The 24805-nt window shown below is 37.7% G+C and overlaps 1 protein-coding gene across 3 annotated transcripts in view; it reads right to left on the bottom strand.

The window, feature by feature from the left end:
- CCDC192 (coiled-coil domain containing 192) overlaps window positions 1–24805 on the bottom strand; it is a 268059-nt gene that overhangs the window by 230720 nt on the left and 12534 nt on the right. For 2 of the 3 annotated variants that reach the window (XM_060177529.1, XM_060177535.1), the window contains exon 1: window positions 6434–6542. The exons of the other annotated variant lie outside the window; for it this stretch is intronic. In XM_060177529.1, coding sequence (XP_060033512.1) covers window positions 6434–6495 — 62 coding nt within the window. In that variant the 5' untranslated portion in view covers window positions 6496–6542. Of the gene's footprint in view, window positions 1–6433; window positions 6543–24805 lie in introns of those variants that run through there. 3 annotated transcript variants of the gene reach the window in all.

Here is a 24805-nt window from a genome sequence, read left to right as displayed (position 1 = left end):
AGGGCGAGAGAAAAACAGACACCTGAAGACCTGCTTCACCGCTTGTGAAGCGTGACTCCCCTGCATGTGGGAAGCCCAGGGGCTCAAACCAGAATCCTTATGCTGGTCCTTGCCCTTCCTGCCTGCGCTTAACCCGCTGCACTACCTCCAGACTCCTGATTTGGTTTGTTTTTATGGGGGACCTGGGAAAGGTAAAACAAACAAACAAACAAACAAACAAAAAACCATATAACTTAGTGATAGTTGGTTCTTTGCCTTATATCTTTTAGTTTGCAGAAACTTTCATAGTAATGTTCTACTGTCATATGAGTGTGGGGCAGGCTTTATTTGGGTGCTTTCTGCTTGAGAAAACTTTTTTTAACATGAAATGGGAAGTTCCTTTTGGTCATCACAGTTTCTGGGCAAAACAACACATAGGTTTCAAGGACTTTAATAAGCTACACTACTTGGCCTTACTAATTTTATCTGCTATTAAAACATCTCACCAAATTCAATGCTTTGATCAAACTATACTACCTAGTAGTTCCAAAGTATGTGTTTAACCTTTTATTTGGCTATTTCCTGTAACTACAATGTTCATGTTTTTTTCTCCACTAGCTGACCAAAATTCACTGCTATATCCTCTTGATATCACTTTGATCCTGTCAGAATTTTTTTCTTTAATTTTTAAAAATATTTTAGTAGTGATTTATTTAATGATAAGATAATAGGGGTATAATTGCACACCGTTCCTACCATCAGAGTTTTGTGACTCTATCCTTCTCCAGTGGAAATGACAATAGTTCTTCTAAGGTAACATATATGGATTGTCTTTATATCTATATCTATATATTTTTTCCCATTTTTTTCTACAGTCCTGTCTTCACTTCTTTTCTAAGTCATACCTACACATATTACTAGTTCCTTCTTTTCTCTTATTCTCTCTCAGATAAATGAAATAGTGCCTGACTTCCTCTTGTGTTTTCCAGATTCACTTCCCTTTCATTGATTCCATAAAAACAAAGATTCCTTGTGACAAATGTTTCAGGTCTTGGTGGAACTGGGGGCTAGAGCCCTCTGGTCAACTTTCTCTATCTTTTGCCCCCTTCGCAAGTATGGACCAACTATTTTTGGTGGGGAGGAGGGTGCAGAAGGAAGGAGTTCTGGCTTCTGTAATTGTTTCTCTGCTGAATATGGACTTTGGCAGGTCAGTCCCTACCCCCAGCCTTGAAACTATTTCTTGTCTATGTGTGAGCATGCTGTCTTTGATTGCCTTGTATTGCTTTTATTATATTTTGTGATCTACATGATTATTTGTCTCCAGTGGTTTCCCCTTGTAGAAGACCAAGAATATACTTATTTTTTTATTCACTTACTGACATACCAAGCTGTAGACATTGAGACACTGAATGAAGCCAAATGAAACCAAATATTATGAATATAATGCCTTTATATGCATATTCAGATGTGCTACCTATACTTGAAAAAAAGATTTGGAACTACTTTTTAATTTTTTTTTAACAATACCTGATACAAAACTCATTTGAAAGTAAAGGCGCTTTGGCTGCTTGACAACAAAATTTAAAGGTCATGAGTAACCATAGAAACTCAGCATAGACAGCAGAAGTCATGCTGTCTCATAATTATGGAGAAAAACTTAAAAAATCTTAGTCTTGAGAGAAAACAAATTAGAATTAACAGATGCATTTATTAAACTTGTTTTTTTAATATTTATTTACTTACTCCCTTTTGTTGCCCTTGTTGTTTTATTGTTGTAGTTATTGATGTTGTTGTTGGATAGTACAGAGAGAAATGGAGAGAGGAGGGAAAGACAGAGAGGGGGAGAGAAAGACAGACACCTGCAGACCGGCTTTACCGCCTGTGAAGTGACTCCCCTGCAGGTGGGGAGCCTGGGGCTCGAACCAGGATCCTTACGCCTGTCCTTGGGCTTTGCGCCACATGCGCTTAACCTGCTGTGCTACTGCCGGACTCCCTTAAACTTGTTTTTATTATAGTTGCCCTTATAAGAGTCTGTAGAGTTGCTAGAAAGATCTTTGAAAATTGTTTTTTTATATTTTATTTATTTATTAATGAGAAACATAGGAGGAGAGAGAAAGAGCCAGACATCACTCTGGTACATGTGCTGCCGGGGATTGAACCCAGGACCTCAAGCTTGAGAGTCCAATCCTCTATCCACTGTGTGACAGTAATAAAAATGTAGCTTATTAGCCTTGCAGTATTTTTTTTCTAATTTTTTTTACTAGTTATTATAGAGAGAAATTGAGAGAACGTGGGAAGATAGAGGGAAAGACACCCACAGACCTGCTTCACCACTTGTGAAATGAAACCCCCGCAAGTGGGGAGTGTGGGCTTGAACTTGGGTCCTTATGCTTGGTAATATGTGTGTTTAACCAGGTGTGTCACCGCCCAGCCCCATACTCCTCCTTTTCTCCCCTCAGTGGCAAGAATACACTTCTCCCCCTTAAATGGATTATCTTTCCATTTGTTCTCAAAACTTTCTACCCTTTCCATCCTTTATTTCAAATTGTAGTGCTATTCAATAATCAACAAGTTTACATGAAGATATATTTGAAGTAAATTGATTGAGGTAAGGAACTATTGAGCATCCAATTCCTTTAGGAGAGGATATTCTGGAAACACGCCATTTTTATTCTCTATGAATTGCGTTCTAGACTCAATCCTTCTCTGCTTAGACAATAGAGCATCAAGTTGTCACTTGGTTTGAATAAACTTTGAAGAAGGTCTGTGTCAATTGTATGAGAAGAAAAAAAAGGGGGGGAGAAAACAGAAGGGCAAACAGATACATGGGGGTAAGTTTGTTCCTGCTTAGAACTGAAGGCGCTGCACTGAGCCTACCCTAAAGGTAACTAGAGGTAACAAGGCAGGTCACTGTCTCCTACCTTGCTGTCTACTTACACAGAAAACTCAGTCCCATATATACTAGGAGAACAAAACACTACGATAATTTATAGCATAAATGAATTCTTTCTACTTGGCTTCCTTTTATGGTCGGACACTGGGCTATTTCACTTCAGTGTTGTTATCACAGTGTTTTTTTTTTCTTTCATTTGGTTACATTATGTTCACCTCTTCAGTTGTGAGTATTATTTATTTCATTATTTCTTAGGTACTGTGTCCAGGAAAATTAAACAAGAGTGTTTTCTAAATTTCAATTTTTTAAATAAGAAACAATTTTTTCTTCCCCCTAAAGGTTACTGATCTGCTAGGGATCATGTTCTCCTTTACACACATAGATGTCATTTCACATGAAATTTTGATATTTCCCATATTATTTGGGGACGACAGACCAAAGTTAAAAGTAAGAGAAATATTATAGGTCTTAATACAGCAGGACTAGGGTTCTGTGTTTATATGCGATATGAGATACCAACCCCTAAGATCCAGCTTCTTTCTTTCTTTCTTTCTTTTTCTTTCTTTCTTTCTTTCTTTCTTTCTTTCTTTCTTTCTTTCTTTCTTTCTTTTTCTTTCTTTCTTTCTTTCTTTCTCTTTCTTTCTTTCTTTCTTTCTTTCTTTCTCTCTCCCCTCTTTTCTTCCTTTCTTTCTTTCTTTCTTTCTCTCTTTCTTTCTCATTTATTCCTGGGCTTAATGGTCTATAGTCAAGAGTAAAATACAGTAGTTTGTCCATGTGTAGTGTTTCTCAGTTTTCCACATGACAATTCAACCCCCTCTAGGTCCTCCTCTGCCATCATATTCTAGGACCTTCCCCCATACCCCAGTGTCTTTTACTTTGGTGCAATACAAGGTACAGTTTCTATATGAAACATGATCATATCTCATTTAAGATTTTTTTATTTTATTCTTTATTAATGTTATTAGTTTCCAAATTCATGCTTTATAATTTAAATATAGTGTTTCTTTTTCAAATGGTGACATCTTATTACAGTTTTTGTGTATTTACTAGGAAAACAGTTGTCATATTTGAATTAAAAATGTTTGGGAGTATTTGTCTTATAAAGGATAATATTGCTGTACAGACAATGTAGTGTGAACTGGGGAACTAGCTGACTTGGATGAATAATGTGCTGCTTTGCTGTGTGTGTGACCCATGAATAAGCCCAGTCCCCACTGCACTGAGGGAAGCTTGGTGCTGTGATCTCTTTCACTCTTTCCCTCTGCTTCTCTCCCTTTCTGTCTTTCTCTGTCTCTATTTTTTAAGTAAGATATATTATAGTCCTCTCCACCTTCCTTATTCATTGATGCCCTAGGGAAGCTCAGTATTCATATATATATATATATAATTTTAAAAAATATTTTTAATATTTATTTGTTTTCCCTTTTGTTGCCTTTGTTGTTTTATTATTATTATTGTAATTGATGTCATCATTGTTGGATAGGACAGAGAGAAATGGAGAGAGGAGAGGAAGACAGAGGGGGAAGAGAAAGACACCTGCAGACCTGCTTCATCACCTGTGAAGTGACTCCCCTGCAGGTGGGGAGTCGGGGGCTCGAACCAGAAACTGGATCCTTAGTTGGTCTTTGCGCTTAGTGCCACTTGAGCTTAACCTGCTGCGCTACTGCCCGACTCCCAGAACATCATTTTTAAAAAACCTCTAATAGTCATATCTGGGCTTAAGATACATGCACCTTTACTCTTCTTTCAGAATCAGAATGAAACCATGTTTACCTATGTAAGATATTACTAGTGTACCTTTTATTTCCCTTTTCCCTCCACTTAATTTATCATTTTCTGGTGATAAAATCCAAGACTGTTGACCTAGAAAACAATAGATCTTTCACTTTTTAAAATATGGCTTTTCTAAAACAGATAGTCATCATTTAAATTTCTTTCTTTTTTCCCCATCCATATTTATATTTTTAATTTGGAATGAATTCTGTGTTCCAGTGGGTTTAAAGCTTGTTGAATATTTCTTTATTTTGATTTAGCCATTGTTCACTTCTATACTTTGATGAATTTTTGTTGAGTTTCACTAGATCTTTGAACTATAAATCCACTGAGAATTGTAAATTTTCTAAGACAGTGTATCTAAGAGTCATATTCTATTGCATCTACACACGAATTAAAGTTTATCTGGGCATAATAGTCTTATGCCACAATATTTTCCCCTAATAATTTATAGAACTTGTTCCATTGCTCTTTGAACATGCAATTCTACTGAGAAGCATGAAGATACCCCATTCACCTCCTCCTACACGCCCTGTCCTTTCCACTCTTCCACTCAAACTTCTCCTTGGTTTTCCCCTATCTTTCTGCATCTCCTTCTCTCCTTTTATCTCTCCTCCTGCTTCTCCACTCTACTAGCTCTTCTCTTTCTTGCCACTTTTCCTTTCTCCACCTTTTCCTAACTCCTTCACATTTGCTTTCTTCTGATCCTTTTACTCCTCCTCTGTTCATATACTCTTCTGCTTTTTCAAATTTTTTCTTACTTACTTTTCATTCGTGTGCTTTCATTTTTGTAATTTGCTAATATCTCGATTAAAATATTCCTCACTATTTAATAACCAATTTATGTAATTAATTTTGCTTGTAATTCTGTGTCCTTTATATATACAAAAGAACCTTTTACACTAACTTAATATTTTTGATGTTTTAAAAAATTATATTGGGAGTTGGGCGGTAGTGCAGCAGATTAAGCGCAGGTGGCGCGAAGCACAAGGACCAGCTTAAGGATCCAGGTTCCATCCCTCGGCTCCACACCTGCAGGGGAGTCGCTTCACAGGCAGTGAAGCAGATCTGCCGGTGTCTTTCTTTCTCTCTCTCTATCTTCCCCATCTCTCTTCATTTCTCTCTGTCCTATCCAACAACTATGACATCAATAACAACAACAAATAATAACTACAACAACAATAAAAAACAAGGGCAACAAAAGGGAAAATAAATAAATATAAAAATATTTTTAAAAGAAATAAAATTATATTTGGGATATAGCTCTACATTTGAAGGAGAAAATAGTCTTGTACTAAAATGTACATTTTCCAGTGATTAGCCAGAGATTACTTATAGATACAAATAGTACTTCCATATTTGTAATGTAGTTGGTTTGAATTTGTGTTTGAGGAGAGTTGGAAAGATCTAGTTTCTTTTGTGTTTGTCTCTTGGCAAGGGAGCACTTAAGGTAATATTTCATTATAGTGAAATGGTGCTAAGGACAGGCCTCAACTCCCCCCCACTTCTGATTGGGGTGAGTGTGTGGTTTTGAGATGAGCAAGTTGGAGATGGGGCACTTTATTTATTCAACCCGTATTTACTAAACTCAGTGTCTCAGACCTTACCCTATGATCTAGGAGAACAGTGGTATTCAAAGAAAGAGCTTGTCCTTCAAAAGGATGAAAGTCTGTCTGATGTTTTCCCCCAGACATTCAAGAAAGATTCTCTTTGAAGCACTGAGCAAAGGCTACTTTATCTAAAATCTTTTGTGAATTAATTTGGGACAGGATGAGCTGGGGCACTCACCTGCTTCTCTCTGGAGTTGCAGAGGCTGAGGCCACAGATTTCTTACTATAACATTCTCCCATCTCAGGTCAGATCCACTGGCACACCCTCTCCATAGAAAGGACATCAACTATCTCCATTCCTTACTGCTTTAGAATCCCTGCTACAACTCCGCTGTCCCTTGTCACTAGGCAACCACAACGGCTGTGCAATAGAAGGTTAACTTCCCAAAAGAAAAGGTATGTTATAAAGTGACAGTAACCCCTCAAAACATTTCACAAATTAGGTCCAGGCATGAAAACAGATAATGTATCACCACCACACAGTCGTCATTTCTGGAAAAATCCATTCAACATGAACTAGAAGTAGTGGTTTTGTGTTCAAACCATGACATGCTTACATCTTGAGTCACTGTTTATCTGAGAGGACTGCTTACACAGAAATGGACTGGTTTACAACTTAGCAGTAGTGTGTTTTTTTTTGTTTGTTTTTTTTTTTTGCCACACAGACTCCATGATGATTAGTTGCATTCCTTGGGGTTCACAGGTTCCAGACAGAACACTCTCCACCAAGGACAGTTAAGACCTGTCCTAATTAATTAGCTTCTTTCTGACACAAGATTGCAAAAGTGATAGAGACAGTATGCTGATTAACTGGTTTTCCTGTCCACTCTCCCAAATCTTCTGTATTATTGCTCCTTACTCCCTCTTGGCTTTCTGGAGTCGCCAGCCACTTTGTCCTAACCCGTTGCTGCATATTTTCCAGCATCCACTCCTGGACTCAGGCAGTTCCTATTCACTTCATTGCCTGCTTAGGCAGAAAGTACATGTGTGAGATCTTTAAAAAAAAAATTTTATTGTGTTTACTTACTTAATTGGATAGAGATAGCCAGAAATTGAGGAGAAGTAAGAGACAGAGAGGGAGAAAGACAAAGACATCTACAGCACTGCTTCAACACATGAAGACTTTCCCCTGCAGGTGGGGACTGGGGTCTTGAATCCGGGTCCTTGCACATTGTAACATGTGTACTCAACCAGGTGTACCACCATCCAGCCCCCATGTGTTGGATCTTCAGTGCAAATCAGAATCACTCCTAGGTTCTTACCCCTTATTTTCTGGACTGACACAAACCTAGTCAAACAATCCATTCCCCCTCCCAAATTATATAGACATGAAAACAATTTTTTCTTATCACAGACTGTTTTTAGTGATGGAGCATATATATATAAAATAACTGCAATACCCATGGGAATAGTAGTAATTTTTATTATTATTACTATTATTATTTGAATGTTAGTGCTCATGTCTATGTGGTTACACTACTTCCAGCATACAGACCCCCATTTAATATCAGCTATAAATAGATAAGGGGAGAGAGAGAGGAAGAGAGAGAGAGAGATCTCAGAGACATCATGGTTCAGAAAACTCCCCCTGGTGTCATGCATGGTGCTGCTATGTAGTGGCAGGGGCTGAAACCTGGGTTCTCATGAGGGGTAAAGGAAATATTTTACCAAAGGATCTATTTTATAACCTTGGACTTGATCAATGTAAAGAGTATAATTAGCATTTACTTTTCCAATTGAATGTTAAGGTTACCCTTGATAAAGCAACACAAAAACTAATGTTATGAACTTTGAGTAGCTGGTGCTCTCATTGGAACAAAAAATCACTGGCTTTGTAAATGTAGTAAAATAAATACTAGAGCAGTAACATTCCATACAGTAAACAGCCTTTGCAGAACGTAAAACGTACAAAACAAAGAAGCAAATATATTTCACCTCTTTCTTTATTATGTTTATTACTTAGACCAGGTTCACTTGAGCTTTTCTGCCATATCTTCCAGCATTCTGTAATGGAGTGAGCATTCTGTCCCATTTTCTTAGAATATCTTATTAAGAATCCCATAGACTAGATAATGCTTCAGTGTTTTTTTCAGGAACATACAGATGTTCACTATGTAGTTGGTTCATAACAATTTTTGAAAGTAAGGTCATCTCAGTAATTGTTGGTCAAAAGCAGTGAGACACTAGTTGTTTATAAGCATTATTAATTTTATCTTACATCTTGCTGATGGAAGAGGTTGGGAGATATGACTGATATAAGAGACTTTCAAAATGTCCTTGAAAAACAAATCTTCCACTGTTGGTGTTCCTTAAATGAATACCATATGTGGTAGATGTCAGAAGCGGTGATGAAGAAATTAGAAAGTTTATTTGATTACATAAATCTGTAGAATAATTAACTACACTGAATTAATGGCACTGCTCTTTTGTGACTAAGTCAAGTAAATGTATTTACGTCTGGAAATGGACTTATTTTAAATAGCTGAACTGAGAGGGCCAGGCTGTAGTGCAACTGGTTTGAGAGCACATGGTCCCATATGAAAGGACCCAGGTTTGAGCCCCCATTCCCTGTAGAAGGGACACTTAAGAACAATGAAGCAGGTCTGAAGGTGTCTCTCTTTCTTTCTTCCTCTCTACTCTTTATGTCTCCTCACCCTCTCAGTTTCTCTCTGCCCTATCAAGTAGAATAGAAACAAACAAACAGAAAATGATCACTAGAACAGTTGATTGGTAGTGCCAACACTGAAACCTGGTGATAATCATGGTGACAATGGAAAAAAAAAAGAACTGAATTTTAATGTTAAGAAAAGCTACAAATAAAATAATAATAAAAAAGAAAAGCTTCAATTTCCCCCTTGTAAGTTTAAAGGTAAAAAATATTAGACTTTCAGACATTTACATAAAAAAATCATTGCTACGCTTGCCATTAACAATGTTTTAAACTATATTCAAAACAAGGTCACTAAAACTTATAGTTTAATGCATACAGCTTGAAAAATATACTATGATATGTTAAAGCTTAAACTTTCTCAAAACAGATAGCATGTATCCACATACAAATTAATCGTCATAGCCAGCAAGTAGCTCATCTGGATAACACATCAGTTCTTCCATGACTCTGACCTATGTCTGAGCCTACTCCTCACCACACTGGAAGAAGCTTCAGTGCTGTGGTATATTTATCTCTATTAGGCTCTTGTCTTTGTCTTTCTATTTCTTTTTTCAAATTTTTACTTATTAAATGGGAAATATTGACAAGACCATAGGATAAGGGGGATACAATTACATACAGTTCCCACAACTGGAACTCTGTATCCAATTCCCTCCCTTGACAGTTTTCCTATTCTTTATCCCTCTGGGAGTATGGACCTGGGGTCATTATGGGGTGCAGTAGGTGGGAGGTCTGGCTTCTGCCATTACTTCCCGTTGAAGAAGGGTGTTGGCAGGTTGATCCATACTCCCAGCCTCTCTCTCTCTTTCCCTAGTGGGGCAAGGCTCTGGGTAGGGGGTACTCTAGGATACATCGGTGGGGTCATCTGCCCAGGGAGCTCAGGTTGGCATCATGGTAGCATCTGGAACCTGGTGGCTGAAAAGGTTAAGATATAAAGCAGAACAAATTGTTGGCTAGTAATGAACCTAAAGGCAAGAATATTGCAGATGAAGATTTGGGGTTTCTGTTTTGGAAAAAGCTAGTAGGTCTATTTTAGATGTAATCCAAGAGGCCCATGATTTTACTAATTTTTACCTGAGCCTGAGCTCTAGTTAGCAGGTGGACCCAAATTATTGCCTGGGGAGATGGTGTCATAGTTGGAAAAAGGAATAAAAAGTTAGATCAGAGAAGAGAGTAGCTTCCACATATGGGAATGTCTCTCTATTTCTTTTCTTTCTTTTTTTAAATACTTTTTCTTTATAAAAAGGAAACACTGACAAGAAGCCTAGGATAAGAGGAGTACAACTCCACACAATTCCCACCACCAGAACTTCGTATCCCATCCTCTCTCCTGAGAGCTTTCCTATTCTTTATTCCTCTGGGAGTATGGAACCAGAGTCATTATGGGGTGCAGAACATGGAAGGTCTGGCTTCTTAATTGCTTCCACACTGAACGTGGGCCTTGGCATGTCAATCCATACTCCCAGCCTGTCTCTCTCTTTCCCTAGTGGGGTGGGGCTCTGGGGAAGTGGGCCTCCAGGACACATTGGTGGGGTTGTCTACCCAGAGAAGTCCAGTTGGCATCACGGTAGCATCTGGAACCTTGTGGCTGAAAGAAGAGATAACATATAAAGCCATCAAATACACATCCTGTATATTAAAAAGACTCAGTCTGTGTTTTAAAAACTTTAAGACATACAATTAATTTTCCCCCTCTCATATTAATTATCTAGTGATTTATATGACTACACTATACTAGGAGTGTACATAAACACCATTCCCACCACCAAAAGACAGTGACCCATCACTCCCACCCACTCCCACCCCCCACTGTGTAGTTGATGTGTGGACTCTCTCAAAAGCCTAGACTAAGTAGATCAGAAGCAACCAATAGCACAGCTATATACAAGATACTGGGTACTATACAGCAAACCCTAACAAAAGGACTTTTCAAAGTTAACCCAATTACCAAATAATGTGATGATAACATTAACTATCCATTGTCTTTTTGAACTCTAAGACAGCAGGAACCTCACATCTCCACTATAGAGCCTCTACTTCCCCCAGTCCTGGAACCCTTGGAAAGGGCCCACTTTCCCGTATGCCTCTCCCAATCCATATCAAATAATATTGCATCTGCCTATCACAACCTAATCAACACGATTGCCACCTCAACATGCTTCAATTCAGATTGTGTCCAGAGACTTCACGTGTGGAATGACAATCCTTCAGCTTCATTACTCGGGTGAGACCTTTCCTTACATAGTATTCTTTAATTACATCCCGGGTGGTTCAATTTCTAACAAAGACCCAAAACCTAGATATACACCAGGTTCTGTGAGAGAGAGCATATGTTCACATGTATCCATAAACTACTGCAAAATATATACCTGAAAGCAGAAGTACACTAGAGTTTGCAGTGAGCACCCCCCCAACACCTCCTCTCCACTATTCCAAGCTTTGGGTCCATGACTGCTCAACAGTTTGTTTGGCTTTGTATGTTAACTCTCTTTTCAGTCACCAGGTTCCAGATGCCATCAGGATGCCAGCCAGGCTTCCCTGGACTGAAAACCCCACCAATGTGCCCTGGAGCTCAGCTTCCCCAGAGACCCACCCTACTAGGGAAAGAGAGAGGCAGACTGGGAGTATGGACCGACCAGTCAACGTCCATGTTCAGCAGGGAAGCAATTACAGAAGCCAGACCTTCCACCTTCTGTAACCCACAACTACCCTGGGTCCATGCTCCCAGAGGGATAGAGAATGGGAAAGCTATCAGGAGAGGGGGTGGGATATGGAGATTGGGTGGTGGGAATTGTGTGGAGTTGTACCCCTCCTACGCTATGGATTTGTTAATTTATCCTTTCTTAAAAAAAAAATTAAATTAAAAAAAACATATAAAGCCAAACAAGTCATTTACTAATCATGAACCTAAAGGCTGGATTAGTGCAGATGAAGATTTGAGATTCTTGTTTTGTAGATAGTAAACCTATGTTAGGTATATTCCAAAGGGTCCATGACTATACAAGTGCTTTTTTTTTTCCTGAGCCTGACATCTGATATGCAGGTGGACCCAAATATTGTCTGGGGAGATTATGTCATGGCTGGAAAAAGGACCAGAAAGCTGGATCAGGGAAGAAAGTAGCTCCCAAATATGGAAGAGGTATATAAATACTGGTGACTGTAAACCCCATCGATTTGATCTGATCTGGGGCCCATATTCATCTTAGGAGCCTATGTGACTTCTACATCCCTGTAGATCTGAACTCACATTTTGTGGTCATGAATAGGAACATTCCAAGCTGCCCCAATTTCAGAACCCATCTTCCTCAGGTGGAAGATAGAGTATGTTTCCATCCTCCAAAGGGAGGATGGGACATTCTCTACCATGGTTGATCCATGTTGAGTGCAAGGTCCTATGGGGAGAATGTCTTTCGATTTCTATCTGGAAAGTAATGCCAGAGCAGTGAGACTTAGTTAAAAAAAAAAAAAAGCAAGAGTCTTAATGTCTTAATGGATATACATACTTTATGTGCTTTCATCCTAATATTTATGTGGGTTACTTATTAAACTTAGATTGGAAGGTATGAGTAAGACCAGAAATGAAATTATATTTATAGCCATGAGAAAAGAAGAAGACAGGACAGATGGTAGTTTAGACACTGCAGTTTTGTACATGAGGAGAGAGCATCATGGTGGCGATCTTGATTAGAAAACAGTTCTTTTTTGGTCTGAGAGGCTATAAAGTTGTTGATGCATTACAAAGAAAAAAAGATCAGAAGAAATATATTTTCCACAAATGTCAATTATTTACATGTGACTTTTAAGGAAAACAAGATCTTCAAACTTTATTTAAAAAGGAGGCATGGGCCAGTGAGGAGAAGGGAAGTATGGCTTTCCAATTCTCCCTCCTTCTTTGTTGCCCTCTTCCTCTTATGCAGGTTTTTGTTTTTTCCTCCTCTGTGTACATGCGGGATTCTATGCTTTCAGAGTCAGTCATGTGTAAAAAGTCCATCTTGTGGGGCCAGGTGTTTCTTTCTCAGTGCAGGATAAATAGGAAGGATCAAGCAGGAATTCCTTTCTTAAAAATGAGTTTTCAATGGCTCCCTTCTCAGCACTACTGATTATGAACTAAAATTCCTTTCTCAACCTTAATAGATAAAAAACTAAATGTAAAATACAGTCCATTCCCCAACAATAATAGATACAAGCTAGACTTCTTTAGCAGTATCTTCAATTTCTTCTGGCTTAGTTATAGTTGAACTCTCAAGCATAAGATCTTGAGTTTGAACCCAGACATTGCAAGTACTATAGTAATATTATGTCTCTTTCTTTACTATAAATAAATAATAAATATTTATTTATAAATTTCTAAATAATAGAAAATAGTCTTTTTGAGATTCAGGAAGTAGTACAGTGGATAAACCATTGGATTCTCAAGAATTAGGTCCCAAGTTCAATCACTAGCAGTTCAATCAGTGCAGTGGAGTGATTTTTTCATTCTCTATCTCTCCCTCTCTATCTCTCTTTTCCTATGTATCTCAGTAGTAAATAAATCTTTTTTAAAAAAAGAAAATAGCCTTTGATCTTAATCTTTCTACTACCTTATATTTATTTATTTAATTCACTTACTCAATAAATATTTATTGAAAGTCCATATGCAGTATAACAGAATGTAGTTGAATAAAATCAATATTATCTCTGTTCTCATGGAGCTAGTAACTCCATCAAGCTTATCATTCTAATGGCTTTGAATGTTTATTGAAAAAAAGAATAAATAAAGCAGGTATGCATTTCCAAAAAACTCTCTTACCTAAACATTGTCAAGAATAAATAAGTGAACAGAAGTATTCTATAAGAGTTTCTCTTTTGGGCAGTCAGGTGGTAGTGCAGCACGTTAAGTGCACATGGCACAAAGCACAAGGACCAGAGTAAGGTCCCGGTTTAGCCCCTGGCTCCCCACCTGCAGGGGAGTTGCTTCACAAGCAGTGAAGCAGGTCTGCAGGTGTCTATCTTTTTCTCCCCCTTTGTCTTGCCCTCCTCTCTCCATTTCTCTCTGTCCTATCCAACAATGACGACATCGGTAATAACTATAATAATTTAAAAAAAGAGTTCCTCTTTTGCAGATATAATCATGTAGATACCACCGACTGCTTTTTATAGCGTTGCCCTAGAAGCTGCACTGTACTCTCACTGAGATGGGCACAAGGTGACTGCATCAATGTCTAAAAGTCTAGGTGCCTCTAAGTCAAGTAAAGAGAAGGATGAAAGTGAGAGAGAAACCAAAGTGACATCACGCAAACAAGTATACATCAGTCTAGTAAGAACTAACAACCAAAACATTTTTCAACTAATTGCAAAGCTTTCCTTTGTTTCTCCCTAGAATTAGTCAGCTTTCTTGTCATTGTTTTTGTGACCTCTTTCCTGCATTTACTGATTGCTTGACACAGTGGGTCTAATTATCTCCAGGCGTCCAGCCTGTCTTAATGGAGGGGAATGTTTACTTTTGTGAGTCCTACAGTCTTTCTTTAGGAAGCATGGAGATAAAATTGAAAGTTGTTAACTGATGATTAGGAAAGTAAACTCTTCATTTATGGCTTTTTAATTGGCAGAAATTAAACATTTTTTTCTCCCTCCTTGTAGCTCTTTACTGCAATAAACATTTGTCTTTTGGAGATCAAACTATCCCAAGTGTCCTCATGAAGATTGTCTGTCCCCCAAAATTTTATCTTAGAAAGATAGTAAATTTATGTTTTCAGAAGCCTCCGTATAACACAAGGGATACAAACCTAATCCAGACAAAAGTTTGCACTACATTTCAGTCTGTCTATTCAGGATCCTGGGACTTTGAATCTCAAACAAGACTTTTAGACATTGATGCAGTCACCTTGTGCCCATCTCAATGAGAGTACAGTGCAGCTTCTAGGGCAACTCTATAAAATGTAGTCAGTGGTATCTACATGATTATATATCCAAAAGAGGAACTCTTTTTTTTAATTATTGTAGTTATTACCAATGTCATCAGTGTTGGATAGGACAGAGAGAAATGGAGAGAGGAGGGCAAGACAAAGTGGGGGAGAAAAAGATAGACACCTGCAGACCTGCTTCACTGCTTGTGAAGCAACTCCCCTGCATGTGGGGATCCGGGGGCTCAACCGGGATCCTTACTCAAACAAGTAATGTAAAAATGAAGTAAACAGCTGAAAAGCTAGTTATCTATTCGTGTATCTCACATTTATCAACACCTTACTATGTTATTGTGGGGGAAACTGCTTAGGTCTGTGGAAAGTTCCAGGACTACCTGTTTATTCCTGGGACAGTTCAGTCATGACACTTCCTTGAAAAGAATTACCAATAACTTCATGATAAGATGTGCAGAATACAAGTTCTTTTATTGCAAAGCTGTGAGTTCGAAGTCATGAAAAAGAATATTAAGATGCCAGGAGACTTTCAGAGGTGGGGCTGCTGAGCAGTAGCAGCTGTGTTTCTCTCCTCACCTCTCCCGGGTCAATAGGAATATCAAAGGAGATCACCTGGGACCACAACAAGATAGGCCTAGAACAACTTTGGAAACCCACCAAATCACCGGTGAATGCAAACATGTGTGTCTCATGGAGAGGAGCCTTATTAGAGAGGAGCCTAAGAAGACATTCGTGGGGCTAAAACCCATTTCCACTCTGGAGCAGCTGGTAAAAGTCCAGGAGTTTACTGGTTGAGGCACCACCTCCAGTCTGTTTTACCAATAAAAAGATTGCTGAAGGGAGGAGAGAACTCACCAAAGACACATCAAATGCAACTGTGAGTCTCCATTGCTACTTCCCTAAGAGACTGGAGCAGCAAAGGGGAGGCCCTGTGCTGACATTGTTGTGGGGTAAGTATCAGAGACCACCCAAAACCACTTCAGTCAAATTTGAGTGTCTTTATTAAGCTGGCTGGTGACTACACTCAATAGCTAAAAGCGCTGTTCAGAGTGCAGTCTTGAGTTCAGCGAAGCACAGTCATTTATAGGTGTAATTGCAGAAAGTAAGCTAGGTTACAGAAGCCAAACATGCAGTGATTAAGGGGGTCTGTTAGTGAAGTCAGGACAACCAATTATCAAAACAATCAACAATTAGTAATTTCAGAACACTAAGATCTATTTCTTGTTGGCAAGTAAAGCAGTTGCACAAGTTCAGGTTCAGATCAAGAGGGAGTCAGTTATGCTAAGGAAGTGGGGACCCTGTCACCACATGGGGTGGGGGGGCAGATAGCTGACCAGGAGACTCAGGAGAAGATCTATACCCCTGTGGTATAGTGGTGGGGCTCTATAGTGGGAGCCTTTCCACATTGTTATCCTGATGAGAACATGGTGAATGATTGCCTCAGAACCTACAAACTATAAATGGGACTTCTTCAAAAACTCACAAGGTCCAGCAGTGCTGCCTGGCTTGGCAGAGAAGCTGAATTGAGCTGGGGCTGTGGATCCATGGGTGTGGGAGTTTCTTTGCATAACCAATGTATTATCTCTCTCCTACCCTGAATTATTTCTTGGTCAGGAGTGAGTTATTAAGCTAAGAAGCCTACTTATAGTTTAAAGCCCTCAGGCTCCCATAGCCTACAGGGAAGAAAAAGAACAAAAGTGGCTTTAACAGCCACTATGCTTCAACTCAGGGATTGTAATAATATTGGAACAACTGTTAATTTCCAAAACTGAGCTCTTTAAGTAGCTTACTTAGACATAAGTCAATCTAGGCATGAATGATCAGTAATTTGGAAAGTACTGAGAGAGGGACCCCATAACATACTATATAGAATGGTTAAACTAAGAACTATTGGAGAAATGAACCAGGATAAAAGTCCAGTTAAAAGTCCCCCAAAGGTTGAAGCACAAAATACTACTACTAAGTAGTAGACCCAACAACTACTGGGTCCAGGTGGAAATAAAGGAAGAAATCAAAATGTTTTGAGATTTCAATGAAAATGAAGACATAAGCTATCAAAGTATTAGGAACACAGCTAAGGCAGTACTGAGAGGGAAGTTCATAGCCATACAAGCACACATTAGGAAACAAACAAACAAAAAAGCACAGATTAACAACCTAATTACACACCTTAGAGAACTAGAAGAAGAAGAACAAAGGAACCCTAAAGCAACCAGAAGGACAGAAATCACTAAAGTCAGGGCAGAAATAAATAACATTGAAAATAAGAAAACCATACAAAAGATCAACAAAGATAAATACAAAAGATAAATACAAAAGATCAACAAAGATAAATACAAAAGAGTGGTTCTATAAAAGAGTGAACAAAATCTAAAACTTTTAGTCGCACTCACAAAAAAGGGAGAGAACCCAATAAATCAGATTGTAAATGAAAGAGGAGCTATCACAGCAGACACCACAGAAATTCAGCATATCATGCGAGGCTCCTATGAACAGCTATATGCCACCAAGCTAGAGAACCTGGAAGAAATGATTTCCTAGATACCTACAAACTTCCAAAAGTAAATAAAGAGGAACTAGATAATATGAACAGGCCAATCATAGCCAATGAAATTGAAACATTTATCAAAAACCTTCCCAAGAACAAAACTCCTGGACCAGATGGTTTTACAAATGAATTCTATAAAACCTTCAAAGAATAGCTAATACTTCTACTTTTAAAAGTCTTCCAGAAGATTGAAGACAATGGAATACTCCCTGCCAGCTTCTATAAAGCCAACATTATGAAAGCAGAGAAGGATACCACCAAAAAAGAAAACTACAGACCAATATCTCTGATGGACATAGATGCTAAAATATTGAACAAAATTCTAGCCAACCGGATACAGCAGTATATTAAAAAGATTATTCATCATGACCAAGTGGACTTTATCCCAGGAATGCAAGATTAATTTAATATATGTAAATCAATCAACATGATCCACCACATCAATAAAAGCAAGACCGAAAACCATATGATCACATCAATAGATGCAGAGAAAGCTTTTGACAAAACCCAACACTCATTCATCCTCAAAACACTACAAAAAATGGGAATAGATGGAAAATTCCTGAAGATAGTGGAGTCTATATACAGCAAACCTACAGCCAACTCAATGGTGAAAACTGGAAGTATTTCCCCTCCGATCAGGTACTAGACAGGGCTGCCCACTATCACCATTACTATTCAACATAGTGCTGGAAATTCTTGCCATACAAATCAGGTAGGAGCAAGGAATTAAAGGAATGTAGATTGAAAGAGAAGAAGTCTAACTCCCCCTATTTGCAGATGACATAATAGTATACGTAGAAAAACCTAAAGAATCCAACAAGAAGCTTTTGGAAATCATCAGGCAATACAGTAATGTGTCAGGTTACAAAATTAACATTCAAAAGTCAGTGGCACTCCTCTATGCAAACACTAAGCTAGAAGAAATTGAAATCCAGAAATCAATTCCTTTTACTATAGCAACATAAACAATCAAATATCTAGGAATAAAACTAACATGGCATAGTGGCACTGGTTACATTAATTTAATTGAGGTCATAAGAGGTATAGTAAGGTAGGGGATCAAAAGGAGAGGCATCAAGAAATTCAGCAAAGTCCCAGAAGTTCCAGAACTGGGAGAAACAACACATTTTGAAGATATTGTATAAGGTTCCTTGCAGTCTTAGAGTTTAAGAAGGCAATAAGTAATTATTACTCTAACCAAGTTACTTGAGAGCTTATTTTACTTTGAAAATCCTATGGTTAGTATTTACCATACCATATTTGACCTCACCATGATATGTCATTTAATACGAACAACTATATCTTAGATATTGACAGAACCAGTTGATTCTATACTGTCTGGTTCAGACCCCATAAACCTAATACCATATTGGATATAACAAACGACACTCAGCACTTTAACAACTGGAAGAAAATCTAAGCTTGTCAGATAGAAAACAGACTACAAAAGCTGGATAAAGGCAGGAGACTGGCTCACTCAATGATGGACTTTTTGTTCAACAGCAGACTACCCCATCATCTAGGGCCCTATTCAGGAAATTCTTGGGTTTCCCCCATAGATAGTACAGGCCAAGACCTCTAATAGATCCCTCTCTCCACCATCACTGGTCACTTCCATCAGGAACATAATCATCATAAGATTTCTTGTGGGCCTCTCAAGGACCTTACCCTCACTATAAGTTGGCAATGATAAGGACTGTTTCACTTTCTGAAGGAAGTCTTGGTCTGCCTACTCTACTACCTGAGCAAGACTTTTCCTGAAATGAGTGTAACCTATAATATTCCCAACTGTGACCACATACTGATAGCTGAAACTGACAGGGACTCAGACTACACAGGCTCCTGTACTAAATGTGAATATATATGGGTCCTGAGTCAGATAGATGGGCTAACCTAATTGTATTTATATACTTTCTTCAAGTTTGGGAGCTACTTTCTGCCATAGCCCAGCTTTCTAATTCTATTCTCAACTCCAATATTACCTTCCTAGACAATATTTTTCATCCACCTGAGTGTTAGCTATCAAGTTCAAGCAAAAATCTACTAAAGTAATGGACCACTTATTACATACCTAAAATAGACTTCCTGGCTTCTTTCTAATCCAAGATCCCTAATCTCACCTGCTCTATTCCTACATTTTGGTTCCTGTTTATTCAATAATTTGTCCTGCTTTATATCTTTCTGCTTTTTCAGCTACCAAGTTGCAGATGTTACTATGATTTCATCCTGACTTTATTGGGAGGAAAACCTCACTAATGTATCCCAGAACTTCACCTACCCTACTAAGGAAAGATAGAAACAGGGTGGGGGTATGGATCAACCCATCAACATCCATGTCCACCAGAGAAGCAATTACAGAAGCCAGCATTCCCCCATTCTGCACCCCATAAAGAATTTTGATCCATACTCACAGAGGGGGAGAAATGTTAGAGAACACCAGAGGGCTCTGAACTCCAATTCCATCAGGACCTGTAGAGAGAAAAGAAAAAAAGAACATTTGGAATTGGCAGTAAGTATAGCTTTGACTTGGGAAAGACCATGGAAGCAATAGGCAAATACATAAAAAATACAGACAAATAGTTATAAAAATAATAGTGGACCCATGGCTGTGACTTTGGGAGGATTATTGCAGTTTCCAGTAGAGGGATTGGGTACCTCAGAACTCTGGTGGTAGGAGCAGTATGAAATTATACTCCTGTTGTCTCAGAATTTTGTAAATCAATATGAAATAACTAATAAAAAGAATTGATTGTTTTACTGTCTTTTTTTCAACCTTCACTAACCATTCATAGACTCCATTGAAATAAATTTCACTGTAGGTCATAAGCAACCTCTACCTTGTCACCTCCCTTACATAACTGTATCCTGACCTGAACTTTCCTATCCAGTCATAAAAAAAATAATACCTAGAATGGACTTGGTTTCCATCTATTCCTAACTCAATCTGCTTTCCCACTGATTCTATGTGTTCAAATACATTATTTCTTAATTCCTTTCCTTTTTTCCCCCCCTTGGGCAGAATTTGTTTCAATTCTTATGAACAATATATTTCTAATTCATACACTTGTATTTTTTGACACCATCATATGTTCTAACCTAGATAGATTTCTTAAAAAAAAAAAACCTACACAATATTTTATTTATTTAAGGGGAGAAAAAGAAGAGAACTGCTCAACTCTGGCTAACGGTGGTGCTAGGAATTGAATCTGGGACCTCAGGGACTCAGGTATGAAAATCACTTCACAAAACTATTATACTATCTCCCTAGCTGCCAAATGGTTTTCATTTTTGTCAGATTTACAGTATAATCTTCATTCTTTTTCTTACATTCACTGACTGCCTTAAAATGTTACTGATATCTTGATATCTTGGTGAACATATACTAGTGTCTCTTTTAAGACTGATTTACTGTTCTTATATTAATTACTTCTTGTAACTAAGTCATCCTGTTATTTAAAAACATTTATTGTCATCTATATCTATCACAGTGCAGAATATTAGAGTTCAAAAGAGTGACTGTGCCAACATATTTACTTAGCTGATACACTTACCAAGAAATTTCTCTTGTACGTTATTTCTGCCATTAGTGAATTTTAAAGATTCTTTGTCTTTTCTACACTTTTGTTTCTCTAGAATTTGTACAGTCTATGTACTTATATCTAAGTCTCTCTCAAAAATGTTAGAGATTTGTCTATATGAAATTATTATTTTATTATCATTAAAATTTTATTATTTTTCTTTTTTGGATTAGAACAGCCAGAAATCAAGAGGGTGGGGAGAGACAGAGAGGAAAAGAGACACCTGCAGTATTGCTTCACCACTCATAAAGCTTTCACCCTGCAGGTGGGGACCTGGGACTCATACCTGGTCCTTGTGCATTGTAACACATGAGATCAAACAGTGGCACCACTACCTGGCCAAATGTTTGTTTGTTTATTTATTTATTTATTTTTATAGCCATCAGGGTTATTGTTGGGGCTTGGTGCCTGTTTGATAGGACAGAGACTCTTTGAGAGGGAAGGAGGAAATAAAGTGAGAGGCAGAGAGACACTTCCAGTACATTCTTCACTGCTCATGAAGCTTCTTCCCTACAGGTAGGAAATAAGAGTTTGAACCTAGCTAATATTTTTAAAAGGCAAACATCATGATAGCAAGGAATCCTAAAAAGGCATCTAGGTTTTTGCTTATGACTCACAGTCAAGTGGATGAGCATATTTTAATAGATAATTGATACAAATACTTCCAGGTATAATTTAGGGAACAGGTAACTCATGGTAGTTGACTAATAAGGAAATTTATGGGCTCATCTGACTAAGAGATTCAGAGGTTAAAGGTTCTTCAAGGCTAATCAGTCCTATTATCACACCATCTTTCCGTCTTGCCAATCTTTATCATTTGTGTTGGCTTCTTTTGAATGTTTGTTCCCCCTTAGTCATAGAGTAGCTGCCAGAAGAGGCTGGGACTACAGGTGACTATGGTCATGGCCAAAGATAGAGACAGGATTGCCTGCCATAACCTTAGAACAAAAGTCCCAAGTTTTATTCTAACTCAGTGATCCTAAATAGCTAGAAAAATATTGATAGATAAATCTATAATGTATGTTCACACCTGAAAAAGACACTGTGAGAGTAGAGGAAGTACCCATCAAAATCCATCCTCAGAAATGCCTGGATACTACTATAGGGAAAGAGGAAATGTGGTTGGAAGGCTGGCATACATTGGCACATAATCTATTTCTTATTTGATTATTTTTAAAGATTTATTTTTATTATTATTTAAATCACATGAGACGTTTATATGAGTGAGAGAGAAACTAAGGCATATGGCACTAAGGCTCTAATCTGAAGTTTCAGGCTTGCAAGAAATATATTTATTTCTTACAGAAGTACATACCAGGACACTAAGTTTTCAACTCCAAAGTTCTTACCTCCAAAGAGTTCTTTACTTCAATACTAGAGTCTGAATCTAATTCACAGGCCACATCTTCATCATTATCTATCACCAAAAAAAAAAAACAACACAATATTTTATTACTTGATGTAAATGTGAGTTGAAAATAAATGTGTAGAAGAGACCATGAGCACAATGTGCACTTATTTAATGCAAGGAAAATTTCTCCATTCTAGAGGAATTAATCATCAAGAGCATTCAGTGTGGTAAAGAAATAATTTCTCTTAGAATCTGCCCATTTTGGCACAAAATGGAATTTGCCTTGAACAAAATGTGAAAATTATTGAAAAAAATTACTTAATTTGAAACAACTAAAAGTTTATAGTTATATATATATATATAATTAAAAGTTTATAGTTTTCATATCATGAAAAATAAATTTCTGACTCCAATCAGAAGATATTGATCTTGAGAACTTTAATATGTAGAAGGTGTGGTATAAAATAAAAACTTAAAAAAATAGAGCACGTCAAAGCTTCAAACCTTTTCATGAATAGTCTTAGTGTTAATTAGGGATATCAACTATACCAAACTAGAAAATATGCTTACAATCTACTTGACACATATTCATCCAGAGAATTAGTGTTCATCTTTGTAAAATAATGATTGTTACACTTTGACAAGGTTTATGAGATTTTTGCTGAGTTTGAAAAAACAAACAACTGGCGGGAATTGTGTAGAGTTGTACCCCTCTTATCCTATGGTTTTTTGTCAGTGTTTCCTTTTTGTAAACAAGAATTTAAAAAATAAAGAAAAGAAAAAAACAGTTCAGCAAAAATATCACAGAAACTTGTAGAACTACCCACCCACTTTCAATACATGTATTATTTTATATATAATTATTTTAACCATCCTGACTTGCATTAGCAAAGGAAGTTATCTAAACAGTAATTCCAAGACAGGGTAGAAACTATAGGAAATAGAAGTTTCTTTTGGTTTGTTTGTTTTCTCAGTTTTTTCCATGTGGGTTATAAGTGAGGTTCAGTGTCTTCACAATGACTCTACTACTCCCAGAGGCCACTTTATTTTAATTTTTTCTTTCTTTTATTATTATAGAAACTGAGAGAAGTCGGGGCTGGGAGGTGGCACACCTGGTTAAGCACACATGTTATAATGTGCAAGGAGCCAGGTTCGAGCCCCCAGTCTCCACCTGAAGGGGGAACATTTTGTGAGTGGTGAAGTGGGGCTGCAGGTGTCTCTCAGCCTCTCTATCACCCCCTTCCCTCTCTATTTCTGATTGTGTCTATCCAATAAATAAATAAAGGTAACAAAAAAATTAAGGAAAGAAAAGAAATAGAGAAGTCTAGAGGAAGAGAGGGAGGAAAGAGAGCTACAGGGATCACCTTCAGTATTGCTTCACCACTTACGATGATCCTCACCTGTAGATGGGGACATGAAGCTTGACACCTGGTCCTTGCGTGTGATAATGTGTGTCTGGCTCTAGAAGGAAAAACTTTTTCCAGTTCCTAAATAGGAAAGCACTATGAAATGCCTTAAACATTATCCTAATTTTTTTAGAAATATATTTTTAATATTTATTTATTTATTTCGTATTAGTGTTGTTATTATTGATGTCGTCATTGATAGATAGGACAGAGAGAAACGGAAAGAAGAAGGAAAAGACAGAGAGGAGGAGAGAAAGACACCTGCAGACCTGTTTCACCACTTGTGAAGAGAGCCCCTACCCCTGCAGGTGGGGAGCCCAGGGCTCGAACTGGGATCCTTACGCTGGTTTGAGTCACGTGAGCTTTATCTTCTGCGCTACCGCCTAACTCCCAAACATTATCCTAGTTTTTAACTATAGTTACTCTGCTATTGTTTGTTCTTGTATAAAACGTAAAAGCAAATTTGGTAAAAACACAATAGCTTCTGAATTAAAGCATACAAATAAAAATGACAAGAAGCAGATAACTCTACCATTAATCCTTCTTCAGAAGCATATTGTGTTAGAAGATAAACCTGCCATGTCCAGTATTGTACGTATTTACTATTTGTAATTTGCTATGTGATTGTATTCAGCCTTCCAGGGACTATCTTGCAGTTTGCTTTACTGAAAATAGACAATATGCAAGCACGTAGCAATAAAATAGCTTCATCGCAGTAGGGAAAATATTGACAACTTTGTCAGGGAAAAATTGTTTCCCATTGTAGCAGATATCAACTATTCCTGTAATAAAGACAAGAGTTTGACAAAAGGGGAGACTTTCAGAGGCAGCTCCAAAGACTAATATACCATCATGAGGAAATGGTTCCCAAAATAAGCTGTCATTTGGCTTCTTTCTGTGTGGGTCTATTGAATTTCCTGGACGATCCTGCTATCATTTCACACATGACAGATGCAAAAAACCAGCAACCAAACAAAACTCCTGCCAGTAATGGCTTTTTCACTGCCACTATGGAAAATGCTTTCATTTGCCACTTGATTGACTCGATTACATTGAAAGCAACAGCAAAAACATCAACACACATTAATTTTCATAA

The sequence above is a fragment of the Erinaceus europaeus genome, chromosome 2 (assembly GCF_950295315.1).
Source record: "Erinaceus europaeus chromosome 2, mEriEur2.1, whole genome shotgun sequence".
In the NCBI taxonomy this organism is placed as follows: domain Eukaryota; kingdom Metazoa; phylum Chordata; class Mammalia; order Eulipotyphla; family Erinaceidae; genus Erinaceus; species Erinaceus europaeus.
This window is presented reverse-complemented; position numbering and strand designations above follow the sequence as displayed.